At 34.7% G+C, this 19,459-nt stretch overlaps 1 protein-coding gene across 1 annotated transcript; it reads left to right on the forward strand.

Moving 5' to 3' along the window:
- Nucleotides 1–16,986: 16,986 nt before the first annotated feature.
- Nucleotides 16,987–18,906, forward strand: LOC117318651. The gene is made up of 2 exons (XM_033873613.1): nt 16,987–17,022; nt 17,472–18,906. The coding sequence occupies exons 1-2, from the start codon at nt 16,992–16,994 to the stop codon at nt 18,269–18,271; spliced, it is 831 nt and encodes a 276-aa protein (XP_033729504.1). The 5' UTR covers nt 16,987–16,991; the 3' UTR covers nt 18,272–18,906.
- Nucleotides 18,907–19,459: the final 553 nt, after the last annotated feature.

The following is a 19,459-nucleotide window of genomic DNA, read 5'->3' on the forward strand; positions in this document are numbered from 1 at the left end:
ACCGTATATATCCCTGTCTCTGTACCATTTATATAATTACCGTATACATCCCTGTAACTGTACCATTTATATAATTATCGTATATATCCCGGTCTCTGTACCATTTATATAATTACCGTATAAATCCCAGCGCCTGTTCCATTTATATAATTACCGTAAATATCCCAGTTGCTGTACCATTGATATAATTACCATATATCCGGTCTTTGAACCATTTATATAATTACCGTATATATCCCTGTGTCTGTACATTTGATATAATTATCGTATATATCCCGGTCTCTGTACCATTTACCTAATTACCGTATATATCCCTGTCTCTGTACCATGTATATAATTACTGTATATATATATCTGTCTCTGTACCATTTATATCAGTACCGTATATATCCCTGTCTCTGTACCATTTATATAATTACTGTATATATATCTGTCTCTGTACCATTTATATAATTACCGTATATATCCCTGTCTCTGTACCATTTATATAATTACTGTATATATATATCTGTCTCTGTACCATTTATATAAGTACCGTATATATCCCTGTCTCTGTACCATTTATATAATTACCTTATATATATATCTGTCTCTGCACCATGTATATAATTACCGTATATATCCCTGTAACTGCATCGTTAATATAATTACCGTATATATCCCCGTCTCTGTACCTTTTATATAATTACCGTATATATCCCTGTCTCTGTACCTTTTATATAATTACCGTATATATCCCTGTCTCTGTACCATTTATATAATTACCTTATATATATATCTGTCTTTGCACCATGTATATAATTACCGTATATATCCCTGTAACTGCATCCTTAATATAATTACCGTATATATCCCCGTCTCTGTACCTTTTATATAATTACCGTATATATCCCTGTCTCTGTACCTTTTATATAATTACCTTATATATCCGATCTCTGCACCATTGATATAATTACCGTATATATCCCTGTCTCTGTACCATTGATATCATTACCATATATATCCCTGTCTCTGTACCTTTTATATAATTACCATATATATCCCTGTAACTGTGCCATTTATATAATTACCGTATATATCCTGGTGTCTGTACCTTTTATATAATTACCGTATATATCCCTGTCTCTGTTCCGTTTATATAATTACCGTATATATCCCTGTTTCTGTACCATTAATATAATTACCGTATATATCCCTGTCTCTGTACCATTTATATAATTACCGTATACATCCCTGTAACTGTACCATTTATATAATTATCGTATATATCCCGGTCTCTGTACCATTTATATAATTACCGTATAAATCCCAGCGCCTGTCCCATTTATATAATTACCGTATATATCCCAGTTGCTGTACCATTGATATAATTACCATATATCCGGTCTTTGAACCATTTATATAATTACCGTATATATCCCTGTGTCTGTACATTTGATATAATTATCGTATATATCACGGTCTCTGTACCATTTACCTAATTACCGTATATATCCCTGTCTCTGTACCGTTTATATAATTACTGTATATATATCTGTCTCTGTACCATTTATATAATTACCGTATATATCCCTGTCTCTGTACCATTTATAAAATTACCGTATATATCCCTGTCTCTGTACCATTTATATAATTACCGTATATATCCCTGTCTCTGTACCATTTATATAATTACCTTATATATATATCTGTCTTTGCACCATGTATATAATTACCGTATATATCCCTGTAACTGCATCCTTAATATAATTACCGTATATATCCCCGTCTCTGTACCTTTTATATAATTACCGTATATATCCCTGTCTCTGTACCTTTTATATAATTACCTTATATATCCGATCTCTGCACCATTGATATAATTACCGTATATATCCCTGTCTCTGTACCATTTATATCATTACCATATATATCCCTGTCTCTGTACCTTTTATATAATTACCATATATATCCCTGTAACTGTGCCATTTATATAATTACCGTATATATCCTGGTGTCTGTACCTTTTATATAATTACCGTATATATCCCTGTCTCTGTTCCGTTTATATAATTACCGTATATATCCCTGTTTCTGTACCATTAATATAATTACCGTATATATCCCTGTCTCTGTACCATTTATATAATTACCGTATACATCCCTGTAACTGTACCATTTATATAATTATCGTATATATCCCGGTCTCTGTACCATTTATATAATTACCGTATAAATCCCAGCGCCTGTCCCATTGATATCATTACCGTATATATCCCAGTTGCTGTACCATTGATATAATTACCATATATCCGGTCTTTGAACCATTTATATAATTACCGTATATATCCCTGTGTCTGTACATTTGATATAATTATCGTATATATCCCGGTCTCTGTACCATTTACCTAATTACCGTATATATCCCTGTCTCTGTACCGTTTATATAATTACTGTATATATATCTGTCTCTGTACCATTTATATAATTACCGTATATATCCCTGTCTCTGTACCATTGATAAAATTACCGTATATATCCCTGTCTCTGTACCATTTATATAATTACCGTATATATCCCTGTCTCTGTACCATTTATATAATTACCATATATATCCCTGTCTCTGTACCTTTTATATAATTACCATATATATCCCTGTAACTGTGCCATTTATATAATTACCGTATATATCCCGGTCGTACCATTTATATAATTACCTTATAAATCCCAGCGCCTGTCCCCTTGATATAATTACCCTATATTCCCCTTTTTTTCTTACCCTTATTAATTACCCTATTTCCCGGGCTTTAACCATTTATATAATTACCGTATATATCCCGTGTCGGACTTTTATTAATTATGTATATATCCGGTCTTGTCCATTTACCAAAAACCCCTATTATCCCTGTTCTGTACCGTTTAATAAATTTCTGTATATAATCTGTTTCTGTACCATTTATAAATTTCCCTATATTTTCCCCCCCTTTTGTCCTTTATAAAATTAGTATATATCCCCTCTCTGTACCATTTTTAATAATTAACCCTATTATCCCTGTCTCTGTCCATTTATAAATTCCTTATATTATCTGTCTCTGCCCCCATTATATAATTTCCGTATATTCCCCGTAAAATGCATCGTTAATATAATTACCGTATATATCCCCGTCTCTGTACCTTTTATATAATTACCGTATATATCCCTGTCTCTGTACCTTTTATATAATTACCTTATATATCCGATCTCTGCACCATTTATATAATTACCGTATATATCCCTGTCTCTGTACCATTTATATAATTACTATATATATCCCTGTCTCTGTACCTTTTATATAATTACCATATATATCCCTGTAACTGTGCCATTTATATAATTACCGTATATATCCTGGTGTCTGTACCTTTTATATAATTACCGTATATATCCCTGTCTCTGTTCCGTTTATATAATTACCGTATATATCCCTGTCTCTGTACCATTAATATAATTACCGTATATATCCCTGTCTCTGTACCATTTATATAATTACCGTATACATCCCTGTAACTGTACCATTTATATAATTATCGTATATATCCCGGTCTCTGTACCATTTATATAATTACCGTATAAATCCCAGCGCCTGTACCATTTATATAATTACCGTATATATCCCAGTTGCTGTACCATTGATATAATTACCATATATCCGGTCTTTGAACCATTTATATAATTACCGTATATATCCCTGTCTCTGTACATTTGATATAATTACCGTATATATCCCGGTCTCTGTACCATTTACCTAATTACCGTATATATCCCTGTCTCTGTACCATGTATATAATTACTGTATATATATATCTGTCTCTGTACCATTTATATCAGTACCGTACATATCCCTGTCTCTGTACCATTTATATAATTACTGTATATATATATCTGTCTCTGTACCATTTATATAATTACCGTATATATCCCTGTCTCTGTACCATTTATATAATTACTGTATATATATATATCTGTCTCTGTACCATTTATATAATTACCGTATATATCCCTGTCTCTGTACCATTTATATAATTACCTTATATATATATCTGTCTCTGCCCCATGTATATAATTACCGTATATATCCCTGTAACTGCATCGTTAATATAATTACCGTATATATCCCCGTCTCTGTACCTTTTATATAATTATCGTATATATCCCTGTCTCTGTACCTTTTATATAATTACTTTATATATCCGATCTCTGCACCATTTATATAATTACCGTATATATCCCTGTCTCTGTACCATTTATATAATTACTATATATATCCCTGTCTCTGTAGCTTTTATATAATTACCATATATATCCCTGTAACTGTGCAATTTATATAATTACCGTATATATCCTGGTGTCTGTACCTTTTATATAATTACCGTATATATCCCTGTCTCTGTTCCGTTTATATAATTACCGTATATATCCCTGTCTCTGTACCATTAATATAATTACCGTATATATCCCTGTCTCTGTACCATTTATATAATTACGTATACATCCCTGTAACTGTACCAGTTATATAATTACCGTATATATCCCGGTCTCTGTACCATTTATATAATTACCGTATAAATCCCGGCGCCTGTACCATTTATATAATTACCGTATATATCCCAGTTGCTGTACCATTGATATAATTACCATATATCCGGTCTTTGTACCATTTATATAATTACCGTATATATCCCTGTCTCTGTACATTTGATATAATTACCGTATATATCCCAGTCTCTGTACCATTTACCTAATTACCGTATATATCCCTGTCTCTGTACCATGTATATAATTACTGTATATATATATCTATCTCTGTACCATTTATATAAGTACCGTATATATCCCTGTCTCTGTACCATTAATATAATTACTGTATATATATCTGTCTCTGTACCATTTATATAATTACCGTATATATCCCTATCTCTGTACCATTTATATAATTACTGTATATATATATATATCTGTCTCTGTACCATTTATATAATTACCGTATATATCCCTGTCTCTGTACCATTTATATAATTACCTTATATATATATCTGTCTCTGCACCATGTATATAATTACCGTATATATCCCTGTAACTGCATCGTTAATATAATTACCGTATATATCCCCGTCTCTGTACCTTTTATATAATTACCGTATATACCCCTGTCTCTGTACCTTTTATATAATTACCTTATATATCCGATCTCTGCACCATTTATATAATTACCGTATATATCCCTGTCTCTGTACCATTTATATAATTACTATATATATCCCTGTCTCTGTAGCTTTTATATAATTACCATATATATCCCTGTAACTGTGCAATTTATATAATTACCGTATATATCCTGGTGTCTGTACCTTTTATATAATTACCGTATATATCCCTGTCTCTGTTCCGTTTATATAATTACCGTATATATCCCTGTCTCTGTACCATTAATATAATTACCGTATATATCCCTGTCTCTGTACCATTTATATCATTATGTATACATCCCTGTAACTGTACCAGTTATATAATTACCGTATATATCCCGGTCTCTGTACCATTTATATAATTACCGTATAAATCCCGGCGCCTGTACCATTTATATAATTACCGTATATATCCCAGTTGCTGTAACATTGATATAATTACCATATATCCGGTCTTTGTACCATTTATATAATTACCGTATATATCCCTGTCTCTGTACATTTGATATAATTACCGTATATATCCCAGTCTCTGTACCATTTACCTAATTACCGTATATATCCCTGTCTCTGTACCATGTATATAATTACTGTATATATATATCTATCTCTGTACCATTTATATAAGTACCGTATATATCCCTGTCTCTGTACCATTTATATAATTACTGTATATATATCTGTCTCTGTACCATTTATATAATTACCGTATAGATCCCTATCTCTGTACCATTTATATAATTACTGTATATATATATATATCTGTCTCTGTACCATTTATATAATTACCGTATATATCCCTGTCTCTGTACCATTTATATAATTACCTTATATATATATCTGTCTCTGCACCATGTATATAATTACCGTATATATCCCTGTAACTGCATCGTTAATATAATTACCGTATATATCCCCGTCTCTGTACCTTTTATATAATTACCGTATATACCCCTGTCTCTGTACCTTTTATATAATTACCTTATATATCCGATCTCTGCACCATTTATATAATTACCGTATATATCCCTGTCTCTGTACCATTTATATAATTACCATATATATCCCTGTCTCTGTACCTTTTATATAATTACCATATATATCCCTGTAACTGTGCCATTTATATAATTACCGTATATATCCTGGTGTCTGTACCTTTTATATAATTACCGTATATATCCCTGTCTCTGTACCGTTTATATAATTACCGTCTATATCCCTGTCTCTGTACCATTTATATAATTACCGTATACATCCCTGTAACTGTACCATTTATATAATTACCGTATATATCCCGGTCTCTGTACCATTTATATAATTACCGTATAAATCCCGGCGCCTGTACCATTTATATAATTACCGTATATATCCCAGTTGCTGTACCATTGATATAATTACCATATATCCGGTCTTTGTACCATTTATATAATTACCGTATATATCCCGGTCTCTGTACCATTTACCTAATTACCGTATATATCCCTGTCTCTGTACCATGTATATAATTACTGTGTATATATATATCTGTCTCTCTACCATTTATATAAGTACCGTATATATCCCTGTCTCTGCACCATGTATATTATTACCGTATATATCCCTGTAACTGCATCGTTAATATAATTACCGTATATATCCCCGTCTCTGTACCTTTTATATAATTACCGTATATACCCCTGTCTCTGTACCTTTTATATAATTACCATATATATCCCTGTAACTGTGCCATTTATATAATTACCGTATATATCCTGGTGTCTGTACCATTTATATAATTACCGTATATATCCCTGTCTCTGTACCGTTTATATAATTACCGTATATACCCCTCTCTCTGTACCTTTTATATAATTACCATATATATCCCTGTGACTGTGCCATTTATATAATTACCGTATATATTCTGGTGTCTGTACCATTTATATAATTACCGTATATATCCCTGTCTCTGTACCGTTTATATAATTACCGTATATATCCCTGTCTCTGTACCATTAGTATAATTACCGTATATATCCCTGTCTCTGTACCATTGATATAATTACCGTATACATCCCTGTAACTGTACCATTTATATAATTACCGTATATATCTCGATCTATGTACCATTTATATAATTACCGTATATATCCCTGTAACTGTACCATTTATATAATTACCGTATATATCTCGATCTATGTACCATTGATATAATTACCGTATATATCCCTGTAACTGTACCATTTATATAATTACCGTATATATCCCTGTAACTGTACCATTTATATAATTACTGTATATATACCGGTCTCTGTACGTTTAAATTGTACATAAGTCCCCATGTGTACCTTTTAGGGACCAACCAACCAATTGTTTTTCCATAGACTACAGTGTTAACGTTTTAGAGTATCTCATTTAAATTCTTGAATTCAATTGGAAAATTATCATTTATAACAAAAGTATAGGGTCTCATATAACACTTGATTACAAAAAAAAATGTTGGATCCTTCAGCTCTAATTCTTTCCAGGGTAGCCATTTTTAAATTGGGTGAATTCCGCAGTAAAAATTCTTAGAAATCTAAAATTTTCACCTGTTACTTATCATGACCTCTACTTTAAAAAAAACTGACTTACCAAATGTATATCAACATTACCTATGGGTAGTTATCTATCAGGCTACATATCTATTTTGGAACTTCATAATATACTGGCCAATCAGTGGCTGCCAGACATTTTATCTTTGGCTCAACATTCTATACACAGGGGCAAGTTTCAAAAGTCTATTTTTCAATTGGTTGGTTGTTCCCTTTATGACAATAATTCCGTATATATCCCGATCTGTTAGTCCTTTACGTCACTAAGGATTGTACGGTATTTGGACTATATGTATGCGGTAGCATGACCGCAGTTGGCAACGAGCATTTTCTATGGTTAGCGCGCTAGCAAGATAAGCTTAAATTTACATTGCATCAGACAGGGGAAGCAACTTGAGAGGAAGTAGATGTTATTATATTTGAAATGAAATACCGCAAGTAGCATCGCCCCAGAGAACATTCCTGGATCAGATTTTGATAGTCTCAAAATTGCATCGATATCGTTAAAGTTTAACCGGTGTTGCATTTTTATTTCCTTTTTTGGCTAATCAATTGCACACTGGTCGTCCCGAATGCAAACGTTTTTCGGAGAGATTTCTTCACATACGTTTATTTTTCCAAACTGGCTGATTTTCATACCACTTTACAGTTCCCGCTGTGGTTTAAGCCACATACTCCCGACGAAACCTATATCAATGTTTACATTTTGAGCTTTTTACAGTTTTCGGACTTGATACATACCTAACAAATTATCGTGAATCAGAAACTGAAAGAAAATGTGTATTTATGAAAGTATACGGGGAATTAAAAAAAATAATAATAACTGTGGCTGCCGGACCAAGTTTCTCTGAAACTTAGTCCCACAATGCAACGGCGGGTTGTAGAGTCCATACAAAATGGCGAAACGCCGCAAGCGTGGAACTGCGAAAACGCAGACAGGTTCTGCCAAAAAAAGACGCAAGACTAAGCGAGAAAAGAAAAGGGAATATATTCCAATTCCGATTTTGCCGGATGTCTTCATCTTCATCGATCTAAAATTTTATCTGTGCTTTGTTGCATGCATATTGCTACATTTTAAAATTACGTATTTAAATGTAATCTATGTTTGTTTATTTTGTTCAGTTATTACGCGAAAGTTCTGTTAATACGTTTAAATTAAAGCATTATTAGGCAAAGTTCAGGTGTGCTCGATATGTCAACAACGGCCATGATGTGTGTTGGTTATGTGCAGCGCATGTTAGGTCAAATCTCGCGATCAATATAAATGCGGCGAGTTATTTTTATACACTGATGTCTCAAGGACTCCACCGGTCAAGCGTCCAGACCAGAGGTCATTTTTATGTTAGGAGAGCATGATTGAGTTTCTAGAATTGCCATTAATACATGTGTGCAACTAGAATTTTAGGTTGTTTGGGAGTATGTGGCTTTAATACATTGTAACGATTCGGTAGTGTTCATTTCACGTGGCCAGTGTTTAGTGTATTCGATTCAATCGGACACCTGGATAAATTCTCAGAATTGGCAAAAATTTTAGTCTTTTGTTGATTGCAATTTTTTTCTGTTTTCATCAGCAGAATTTCAATATTCAAACTTATCAAATCACACTGTAACAGGCGACAGAACAGGGGGTGGGGGATTTATTTTAATAAATCGATATATTTAGAAATATTAGATAGCATTTAAAAAAACACTATGCTAGGGCCATATAATACAATAAGCCTCAGACGTACTCGTGAACCCTTAAATCCAAAATGGTTCCTATATACGACCCTGAAACCGTTTCCAATTTAAAAAGAGTTACAATTATAGCAACTTACACGCATTCTCGTCTGAATATTTCTTCATTTTCAACTACATCATGGGTATCTTGAAGACAATACATATATATATGATTGACTCAATACATGATTATGTTGATATTTTTAAACGTAATCTTTGACAGTTTGCAGAAATGATAATTAATCAGATGTTTATTTGACACAAAGATTATTCAAAAGACAGCAACGCTTGGGACAGTAAAGTTTATATAGACAGAAAGAAGAGAGAGGGATCTAGAAAGAGAACAGAAAGTAAAAGAATAGAATAATGTATTTCAACAATATGCCTGTCTGCCTGTGGAAGTCGACAGGCAGGCAGACGGACTGCACCTTGATTGGCAATATATGTAAAGTAATTTTAATACCGTGCTACATGATTTTATATTCTTAAAGGTATCAGATTATAGATCAAACAATGGTAAAATAAAAATGTTTGAATTTACGTGTGTAAAAAGTCGTGTCAAATTAATAACCCATACTTTCTAGTTAGAATGTGTATGTCGTATGAAAATTTTAAGTCGTTTTTGACATTTTTAGTTTGGGCATAAACTATCTATATATACTATGTATCGCAGGCTTAATTTTTATAGTTCGCTGGGTTTTTAGCTCACCTGGACCGAAGGTCCGTTGAGCTTATGTCATGGCGCAGCGTCCGTCGTCCTTCCGTCGTCCGTCAACATTTGCTTTAATTGCTAGTAGTCAAAACGTTCTCATTGAATTTTGACCAAATTTGGCCAGAAACATCCTTGGCAGAAGGGATCAGATTTTTCATAAATGGTGACTCTGACCCCCGAGGGACCAATGGGGCGGGGCCTAATAGGGGAAATAGAGGTGATGCCTTTAAATCGCTACTAGCCATACAGTTATGAATGGATTTGAATTCAATTTAGTCAGAAACATCCTTGGGGGAAAGGGAACAGATATTGCATAAATGGTGACTATGACTCCCAAGGAGCCAAATGGGCGGGGCACAATAGGGGAAATACAGGTTATTCCTTTAAATCGCGACTTGTCATTAAGTTATGAATTGATTTGAACCTTATTTAGTCAGAAACATCTTTGGGGAAAAAGGGAACAGATTTCGCATCAATGGTGAATCTGACCCCTAAGGGGCCGCAGAGGCGGGGCCCAATAGGAGGAATTGAGGTAATTCCTTTAAATCATTACTAGTCATAAAGCTATGAATTGATTTGAATCCAATTAAGTCAGAAACATCCTTGGGGAAAGGGGAACAGCTAGTGCATGAATGGTGACTCTGACCCCGGAGTGGCCAAAGGGGCGGGGCCAAATAGGGGAATTGAGGTAATGCCTTTAAATCGCTACTAGCCGTAAAGTTATGAATGGATTTGAACCCAATTTAGTCAGGAATATTCTTGGTGGAAGGGGAACAGATGTTGCATAAATGGTGACTCTGACACTGGAGGGGCCAAAGGGGCGGGGGCCTATTAGGGGAAATAGACGTATTGCCTTTAAATCCCTACTTGTCATAAAGTTATGAATGGATTGGAACTTATTTTGGTTAGAAACATCTTTGGCAGAAGGGGATACAATTTTGCATAAATGGTGACTTTGACCCCCATGGGGCCATAGGGGCGGGGCCAAATAGGGAAAATTGAGGTAATTCTTTTAAATTGCTAATAGTCATAAAGTTATGAATGGATTTTAACTTAATTTGGTCAGAAACATCATTGGAGGAAGAGGAACAGGTTTTGCATAAATGGTGACTCTGACTCCCATGGGGCAATAGGGGCGTGGCCCGATAGGGGAAATAGAGGTAATGCCTTTAAATCGTTACTAGTCATAAAGTTATGAATGGATTTTAACTTAATTTGGTCAGAAACATCCTTGGAGGAAGAGGAACAGGTTTTGCATAAATGGTGACTCTGACTTCAATGGGGCCATAGGGGCGGGCCAAATAGGGAAAATTGAGGTAATTCGTTTAAATTGCTACTAGCCATAAAGTTATGAATGGATTTGAACCAATTTAGTCAGGAATATCCTGGAGGAAAGAGGAACATATATTACATAAATGATGACTCTGACTCCCATGGGGCCATAGGGGCGTGGGCCGATAGGGGAAATAGAAGTAATGCCTTTAAATCGGTACTAGTCATAAAGTTATGAATGGATTTTAACTTAATTTTGTCAGAAACATCCTTGGAGGAAGAGGAACAGGTTTTGCATAAATGGTGACTCTGACTTCAATGGGGCCATAGGGTCGTGGCCCGATAGGGGAAATAGAGGTAATGCCTTTAAAATTGCTACTAGCCATAAACTTATGAATGGATTTTAACTTAATTTGGTCAGAAACATAATTGGAGGAAGAGGAACAGGTTTTGCATCAATGGTAACTCTGACTTCAATGGGGCCATAGGGGCGTGGCCCGATAGGGGAAATAGAGGTAAAGCCTTTAAAATTGCTACAAGTCATAGAGTTTTGAATGCGTGTTGTAAACTTAGAGAGTCTAGACTTTGTTATCTCTTTAAAGCAGTTTATTCTTGGATGTTTAACTTAGACTTTGACCTTTACATCGTTACCGTACATCGTTTTGTTTCTTATCATGGCTTCTGTAATCTTTACATCATTACCGTATACTGCCCCCTGTATGTGTTCCCTTTACATCAAAACCATATATACCCTGCATGTGTTCCATTTACATCATTACAGTATATAACCCTGTTTGTGTTCCCTTTACCTCATTCCTGTATGTACATTTTATTGTATCCCTTTATGTTTTCATTAATACCGTATATATGCCTGTCACTGTGCATATTCCATTAAACCGCTATATTGATTTTAGCTCACCTGTCTAAATTGTAAGTGAACTTATACCATGCCGAAACATTTAGTAGAGATATAGACCAATTTTACTATGTTTTATCTGTTTAATTGAGCTATTTACCTGGTACTTAAAAAGTAAGTATACATATTTCTACATTGAAACTAAAAACATACTAATTTTAACAGGTTGGCGCTAGTAGATCAACATGTTACAATATGATTTGTAGTTTATTGGATATGTAAATGAAAAATAAATAAATGAAATAGTAATAATGATTATTTCATTTCATTAACAATCTAGAAATTCCTTTTAATGTATGTAAACATGTAAAAACAAGACAACAAAGAATACCGACATAATAATGGAACAAAGGCAAGGTAAAAATGAAAATGGCAATAGTCAAGCATATTGCAGATAAACCACTAGAAGCCCCAGGTACTGCGGAAGAGTATGCGTTTTCTACGGCATCGACAAAGGGAAAATCACTAATGAGAGTAAGGGGTGCCATCGGAACCAAGCATATCAAAAAGCATAAAACACAACAGACTTCATACCGGATAAGGGAGTAGAACATTTCCAAATAGATAATGATGTCGACCAAACAATTTTCCCTTTGCCTTCATGAAACTGCGTCCATCGATATCACTAGACTGCCACCTCTGGGTTGTGAGTTCGAAACCAACGTGGGTCAGTTGCATGGTACTGACCGTAGGACGGTAGTTTTTCTCCGGATACTCCGGCTTTCCTCCACCTCCAAAACCTGGCACGTCCTTAAATGACCCTGGCTGTTAATAGGACGTTAAACAAAACAAACCAAATCAAACTTAAGCCCATCGAAAGTAAGTTAAATTTGAGAACATAAATCGATGTTGATTTCGAGTAACGTTAAAATGATATTTTTTTACAGGTTGACAAGATGATATAGCCACCGATGACATGGATAAAGATGATGAAAGGAACAAACAGGATAGAGAAGACCCTACCACGACAAAGATTGACCAATCATCTTTTACCATATCAAAAGCTGATAATGGCTATGGTTCACGAAGGGATGACCCAACACCAGATACCATAGCAACAGCTGACCGTTGCTATGGTTCACGAAGGGATGACTCAACACCAGATACCATAGCAACAGCTGACCGTTGCTATTGTTCACGAAGGGATGACCCAACACCAGATACCATAGCAACAGCTGACCGCGGCTATGGTTCACGAAGGGATGACCCAACACCAGATACCATAGCAACAGCTGACCGCGGCTATGGTTCACGAAGGGATGACCCAACACCTGATACCATAGCAACAGCTGACCATGGCTATGGTTCACGAATGGATGACCCAACACCAGAAACCATAGCAACAGCTGATGGTGGGAATGGTTCACAACGGGATGAACCTATGCCAGATACCATAGCAACAGCTGACCGTGACTATGATTCACGAAGGGATGACCCAACACCAGAAATCATAGCAACAGCTGATGGTGGAAATGGTTCACAACGGGATGAACCTATGACAGATACCATTGCAATATTTGACAGTGGCCATGGTCGTGATACACTGGACGATAAGTCAGTTGGAAAAGTTGGAGAAGGTAAAATATGATTTATCATTATGTAACTATCGTCGATAACGAATATAAGGAAAGTCATGTTACAGCACTATAGCTAGAAAGCCTTGTAAGCATCGCCCTGTCCCAACTCTGACCTAACTCTGCGGATAGCGTTAAAGCATTGCTAATAAACAGTGAAGTGATAGCATTTGCTTAACAAAATATCTTCTCTGATATCATAGTGTTGAAGAATACCGATTTAAAGTCTTATGAAAATATGATATTTTAGCATCGAAATAACTATAATACTTGGTAGAACTATTAAGCTTGAACACCGTTTACACAGCATTAGCATATATCACTTACACGCATTAATTATTTCCTCAGGGTGTGTCATGCAAGTTAACAGTGAGATGATTCAGCAGCATCAACAAACAGATATGCGGCTAACTTTGACAGGTGACGGTCCAACCTTTGTTGGTAAACATTCTACTGTCATATTCAACGTCAGTAAGTATTTATGATTTGATAGTCTTTTTTATGGGCAATTTTTTTTTATAGAACTACAGTTCTTTGTGCTTTGATACCATCAAAATAGTAAAAAATGAAATTCTTCCCACAGGTGGGCCAAAACGTAAACATGATACCACGGAAAGTTCAGGTTGTCGTGACAATCCCTCCAGTAAACGCCCGAATTATGAAACTAAAACAATATCTGAATATGGCTGTAGTTCGTCTGGAGTGAGTGTGACTTTGGACGACGGTGATAATTCAATTATATATGACTGTAAAAGTGATTACATGGACACATCAGATTGCAGTGGCTACTCATCCGGCACAAAACCGAATTTAGATGCTAAACCAATACTAGAACATGGTAGTAGTTCATTTACTGATCGGGTGACACCAAATATCACCGAGAAATTTGAGGGCGGATCGTGCAATACAAGATATATCCATGCCGAGGGCACACATCTTGAAAATGTTCGTGAAGATTCAGCAGTTTCGAAGTTTAGACAAGGTAAGAATCCATCATGGTCGTACACGTGTTTCTTAAGTCGACCAAGGTCAGAATTTCTTAGGTCAAACACATGTTTGAGAAGTCGGAAAAGGCACGAACCAAACTAGACTATACTATTTCCCATTAACGCTTTATATTAGGATTACATAGCTGTCTTCATCTTTAATCATATAAAATCAAAATTGTTGTCATCAATCGTATATTGTGTCGTCATAGTATTATTTATTTGGAATAAGAAGATATCTGCATCTTTTAGAGGTATACAAGTATTATGTATATTCTAAATGGTGTCCTCAGTAACTTATGATAGACACATATTTTTTCATGAATCTTGATATAAATGACAAAAAATGGTTTTTGTCCAGGTGATTTAACGCGCCCTCAACATGAAGTCATTCAGGTACAGAATCGGTCAAATCTCCGTGTAATTTCAAAAGGAGCCGGTCCAAATCTGATTGGTAAAAATTCTACACTCGTGTACAATATCAGTAAGTTGCTACTACCAGACATATTAATTTAGCATGTTTAGCAGCTTTCTGGTGTCTTCATTATTAACCATTCTCTGTACGTAATACCACAATCATATTTGGAGGTGCTATTCATATGTGTATATCTTATACAATCATTTAAATTCTCCGTTTGTAATTGGAAGTCAAGTTAAGATAGAAAAACTATGTTTGGGATCACATTTTTGTTATCATTGTGTTTATTTGGTGTTTTACCAAATAAGAAAATAACAATCCCCGGTTTTTTCCCGAGATTACTACAATATATATTATATGTGAATATGTTTTGAAAAGCAAAGCATATTAAATTTGTAGCAGTTTCATTCATTTTCAAAAAAAAATAAAATCATTAAAGATCTCAGGCTATGAAAAAGGCGGAAAAAAGCCACCAAAAGGTGACGAAAACTTTTTTTTTAAATGTTGGATCAGAAAGACTTTCTATAAACAGGAACAAATTGAAGACCCATCTTTGACAGTTCGGCATAAGTGGCAAACAGTGAATTGTTATGTCATGTAAAGAAACTAATGCATTTGTATTCAGAATTTATGTCCATTAGTTTCGCCGATATATTATATAGTTGTATTGTATTATATATATGGCGTACACTCAAACAACATCACACATGATTTCAGATGTAGGTTGCGCCGAGGCTATCGAAGACTCAAATCGAGAAATAGGTGAAGTAGTGCATCAAATCGAACCTCAGATGAAGAAAGCAATAGCGGAGTCTGAGGAGAGAATAGTTGAAAAAATATCACAGCAAATGGAAGGTGATTATCAAACTCGTGATAATTTTCGAAAAAGCTTATTCTAACATTTACGAATGACACTGATAACATAATGAGGAAGCAGCTAAAATACCAAAAATAAGCATACATTGTGGTTTTGAGAAATTTCGTTTGATCATATCTGAGAAGCCCATGAGTTTTTCTTAGAAGACCAAAACCACTACCAAAAATGTTTGTATTGTGTTTGTTGGGGATTCATTTTACATAGTTCTTAATATTGTATACAAAACTGTATATACAACTATAACTTACATATCATATTCTTAAAATGTATTTGTGGATTGGTGTATTAAGTTGTTATCGAACGTTTATTGTTTAAGTTCCAGATCTTGGCAAATCTACTCCTGCGTGTGAACTAGGGAAGAACTTCGACCATGATTACCAGCATTGGTTAAAAGAACAAAAACGAATGATGGATGATTTGTGTGATATATCAGAAGGACATGAACAGAGAATGAAACAACACGAGGAAATGATAATGTCATCTATCAAAAGTGAGTGAAATATATTGGGGCTTTATAACATGTATACATCAAAGATATGATATAAATCATTTGACGTCGTTGCTATTCAATTAAGAAATTTAAAAAGATAAATCAATCTATTATTATTATTGGCAGTTTTTCATTCTGTGTAAATAACATATGAGTGAAACAGGTCGCTGGTTATTATACCTTTTTAGAACCACTACTATGAGTGAAGACTAAATAACTTATCTTTTTTTTATCTCAGAAAGTGAAAATATGAATCAGGTGGAGCAACGAAACATTATCAGTAAGTATCAATGCATATATATTTTCGTATTGCATTTTCGTTATTTCAGTGGTCTTTCCTGTACACAATGTTTAAATTTCGCCGGGAACTTTCCTTCTTAGTCATTATGGTCTGTTAAGTGTTAATAATTTGACAGCGTGACATACAATCTTAACAACAACACTCAATTGACTATATAAACATATTTTTTTAATAATACCGAATACCACTGATCCTACTGAATGAATCAACACAAAAGATAGAAAGGAAACTCGTACGCTTACAAACTAAAGGATGACCTGTTTTACTATAGGAAGCTGTAGTCAATTTCTAATCTAGGAGAAATTTGTCACTATATTAAACGTTTCTGTATCTGAGGCATTGCTGCGATTCGATGATTAACGAATAATTGTTTTAAGTTCATATATTATAATACTGATTATATTTAGGATGTGTATTTATATGTTCAGGTCAAACAGAAATCTGGGTACAGGAACAGCGAAACACATTTCAGTTCGTTACGACGAAAGCCTTTGCCATCGCAAAAGAGAAAATCAAAGAGAAAAGGTTTGTTGTTATAAGGGGAGACTCTGGGTCGGGGAAGACACGTTTAGCCACTGAACTTTTAGATTGGCTTCATTCTCCAGCGGAAAAACTAACGTTTAACTGCAAGAAACCCTTACGCCTCCCAAGCCTTCAGCGCTGGGACAAGGTCATTTCAGCTAATGCAAATCTTTCCATTTTATTGGATGACCTGTTAGGTTATAGTTCTGAAGTATCACAAGATTTGACATGGTGGAAACAGCATGGCGAAATGCTCAACTCAATCGTAGTAGGGAAGAATTCAGCAAACCATTTGATAATTACATTAAGAAATGACATATATAACGAGTACAAATCTAAGTTCGATTGTCTCTCACTGTTTGATGATGGGCATGTCATTGATCTCAGCTCGCCTGAATATATCTTACACGAGGAAAGGGAAACCCTTCTCACGACATATACACAGACGATAGATAATTTCAAACCATTTTCAGAAATTGAGATCAATCAAATCACTGCCATTTCTCCACCGATCGGATTTCCTGAATGTTGCCGTATATTCAGAAAAACACCAGATTTGCATCCAGAAAGAGTGGAGTATTTTAGAAAGCCATTGCAAAATATTAGATCAGTTATCACGGAAAAGTTTAACCGAGCTAAAGCAAACAGCGCTGATATACATTTTGTTATCTCGAGAACCTGTCTCAACAAATTTGCTGGATTTTGAAAGTGAATGTTTCGACAAAGAAGGGATAACACATGCGTTCAGTATTTCTTCTCATGTCTTTCCTGAATCAAAGCATATAACCGCAGATATTGCAACACAACTACAGTGTCTACAGGAAGGCCTTGATGTTTTATGTGATTCATTTGTGCGGAAAGAGAAAGGTATCTATAAATTCTTCCATGACTCGATACAAGACGTTATTGCTATCCTTTATGGGAAGAAAACACCAAGAGGTTTCCTGAATAACTGCCCAAGTAGTTGTTTGCGCTATGTAGCAACAGGTGAATGTAGAGATATACTACATAAGGTAGTGATAGAGGATGGAAAATTATAAAATCGCTTACCAACGTATAGTGCGAGAACTTGATTCAAAGCAGCACTCAAGTTACATTGCGGTATCTTCGATGTCACCATGGAATAACAAAGAATTTCTCATTGGATTTTTCTATTGGCTCAAATCAGAGAAGTATTCCGCAGAAGACTATTTTATTAGGTTGGAAACAGGAGAACCATTAATGTATTCGGATAACAGATTGATTCCTTTCATGGATATGGCAAAAAAGAGAGGAGACACTCCAAGTTGCTTTCTGATCTACGCTGCTAAAATGAATTCGATTAACCTGCTTCGCCATATCGCTAACATATTTAGATAAAGTAGACTTAGTAAACCATATGAAATGTGCATTAGACGTAGCACTCTCAGAAGGAAGCGTTCAGTGCTCGACCTATCTCCTTAACAAAAACATAGAACCTGATGTTATGTCATGCTTCTGTGCAGCACTTGGTGGAAACATTGAAATAATGAAGATATTAGATAAATCACTAAGAAAACTCAAAGACAGCGAAAAGTGGGATATTTTATGTGCGGCATGCGTTGTCGGACAGCATGAGATGTGTGCCTATCTTTTAAAGATATTCCCGGACCTGTTGTCACACAGGGACAAAAACAACAATGACCATTTGTTACACATAATTGCGAAAACAGAGTCTATAGACTGTTTTCGAATAGTAGCTAACTTATTCATTCAGGAATGTCAAAGTAACGAGGAAATAAAACAGTCAATCAAAGCATTGACAAATCAAAATGGCTCCACTGTTTTACACCTGGCATTTCAATCAAAACAAAAAATTATGATACTTTACCTGATGAAACAATATCCCTATCTGTTAACACAAAATAATCCAACA

Source organism: Pecten maximus, unplaced genomic scaffold (assembly GCF_902652985.1).
Source record: "Pecten maximus unplaced genomic scaffold, xPecMax1.1, whole genome shotgun sequence".
NCBI lineage: Eukaryota > Metazoa > Mollusca > Bivalvia > Pectinida > Pectinidae > Pecten > Pecten maximus.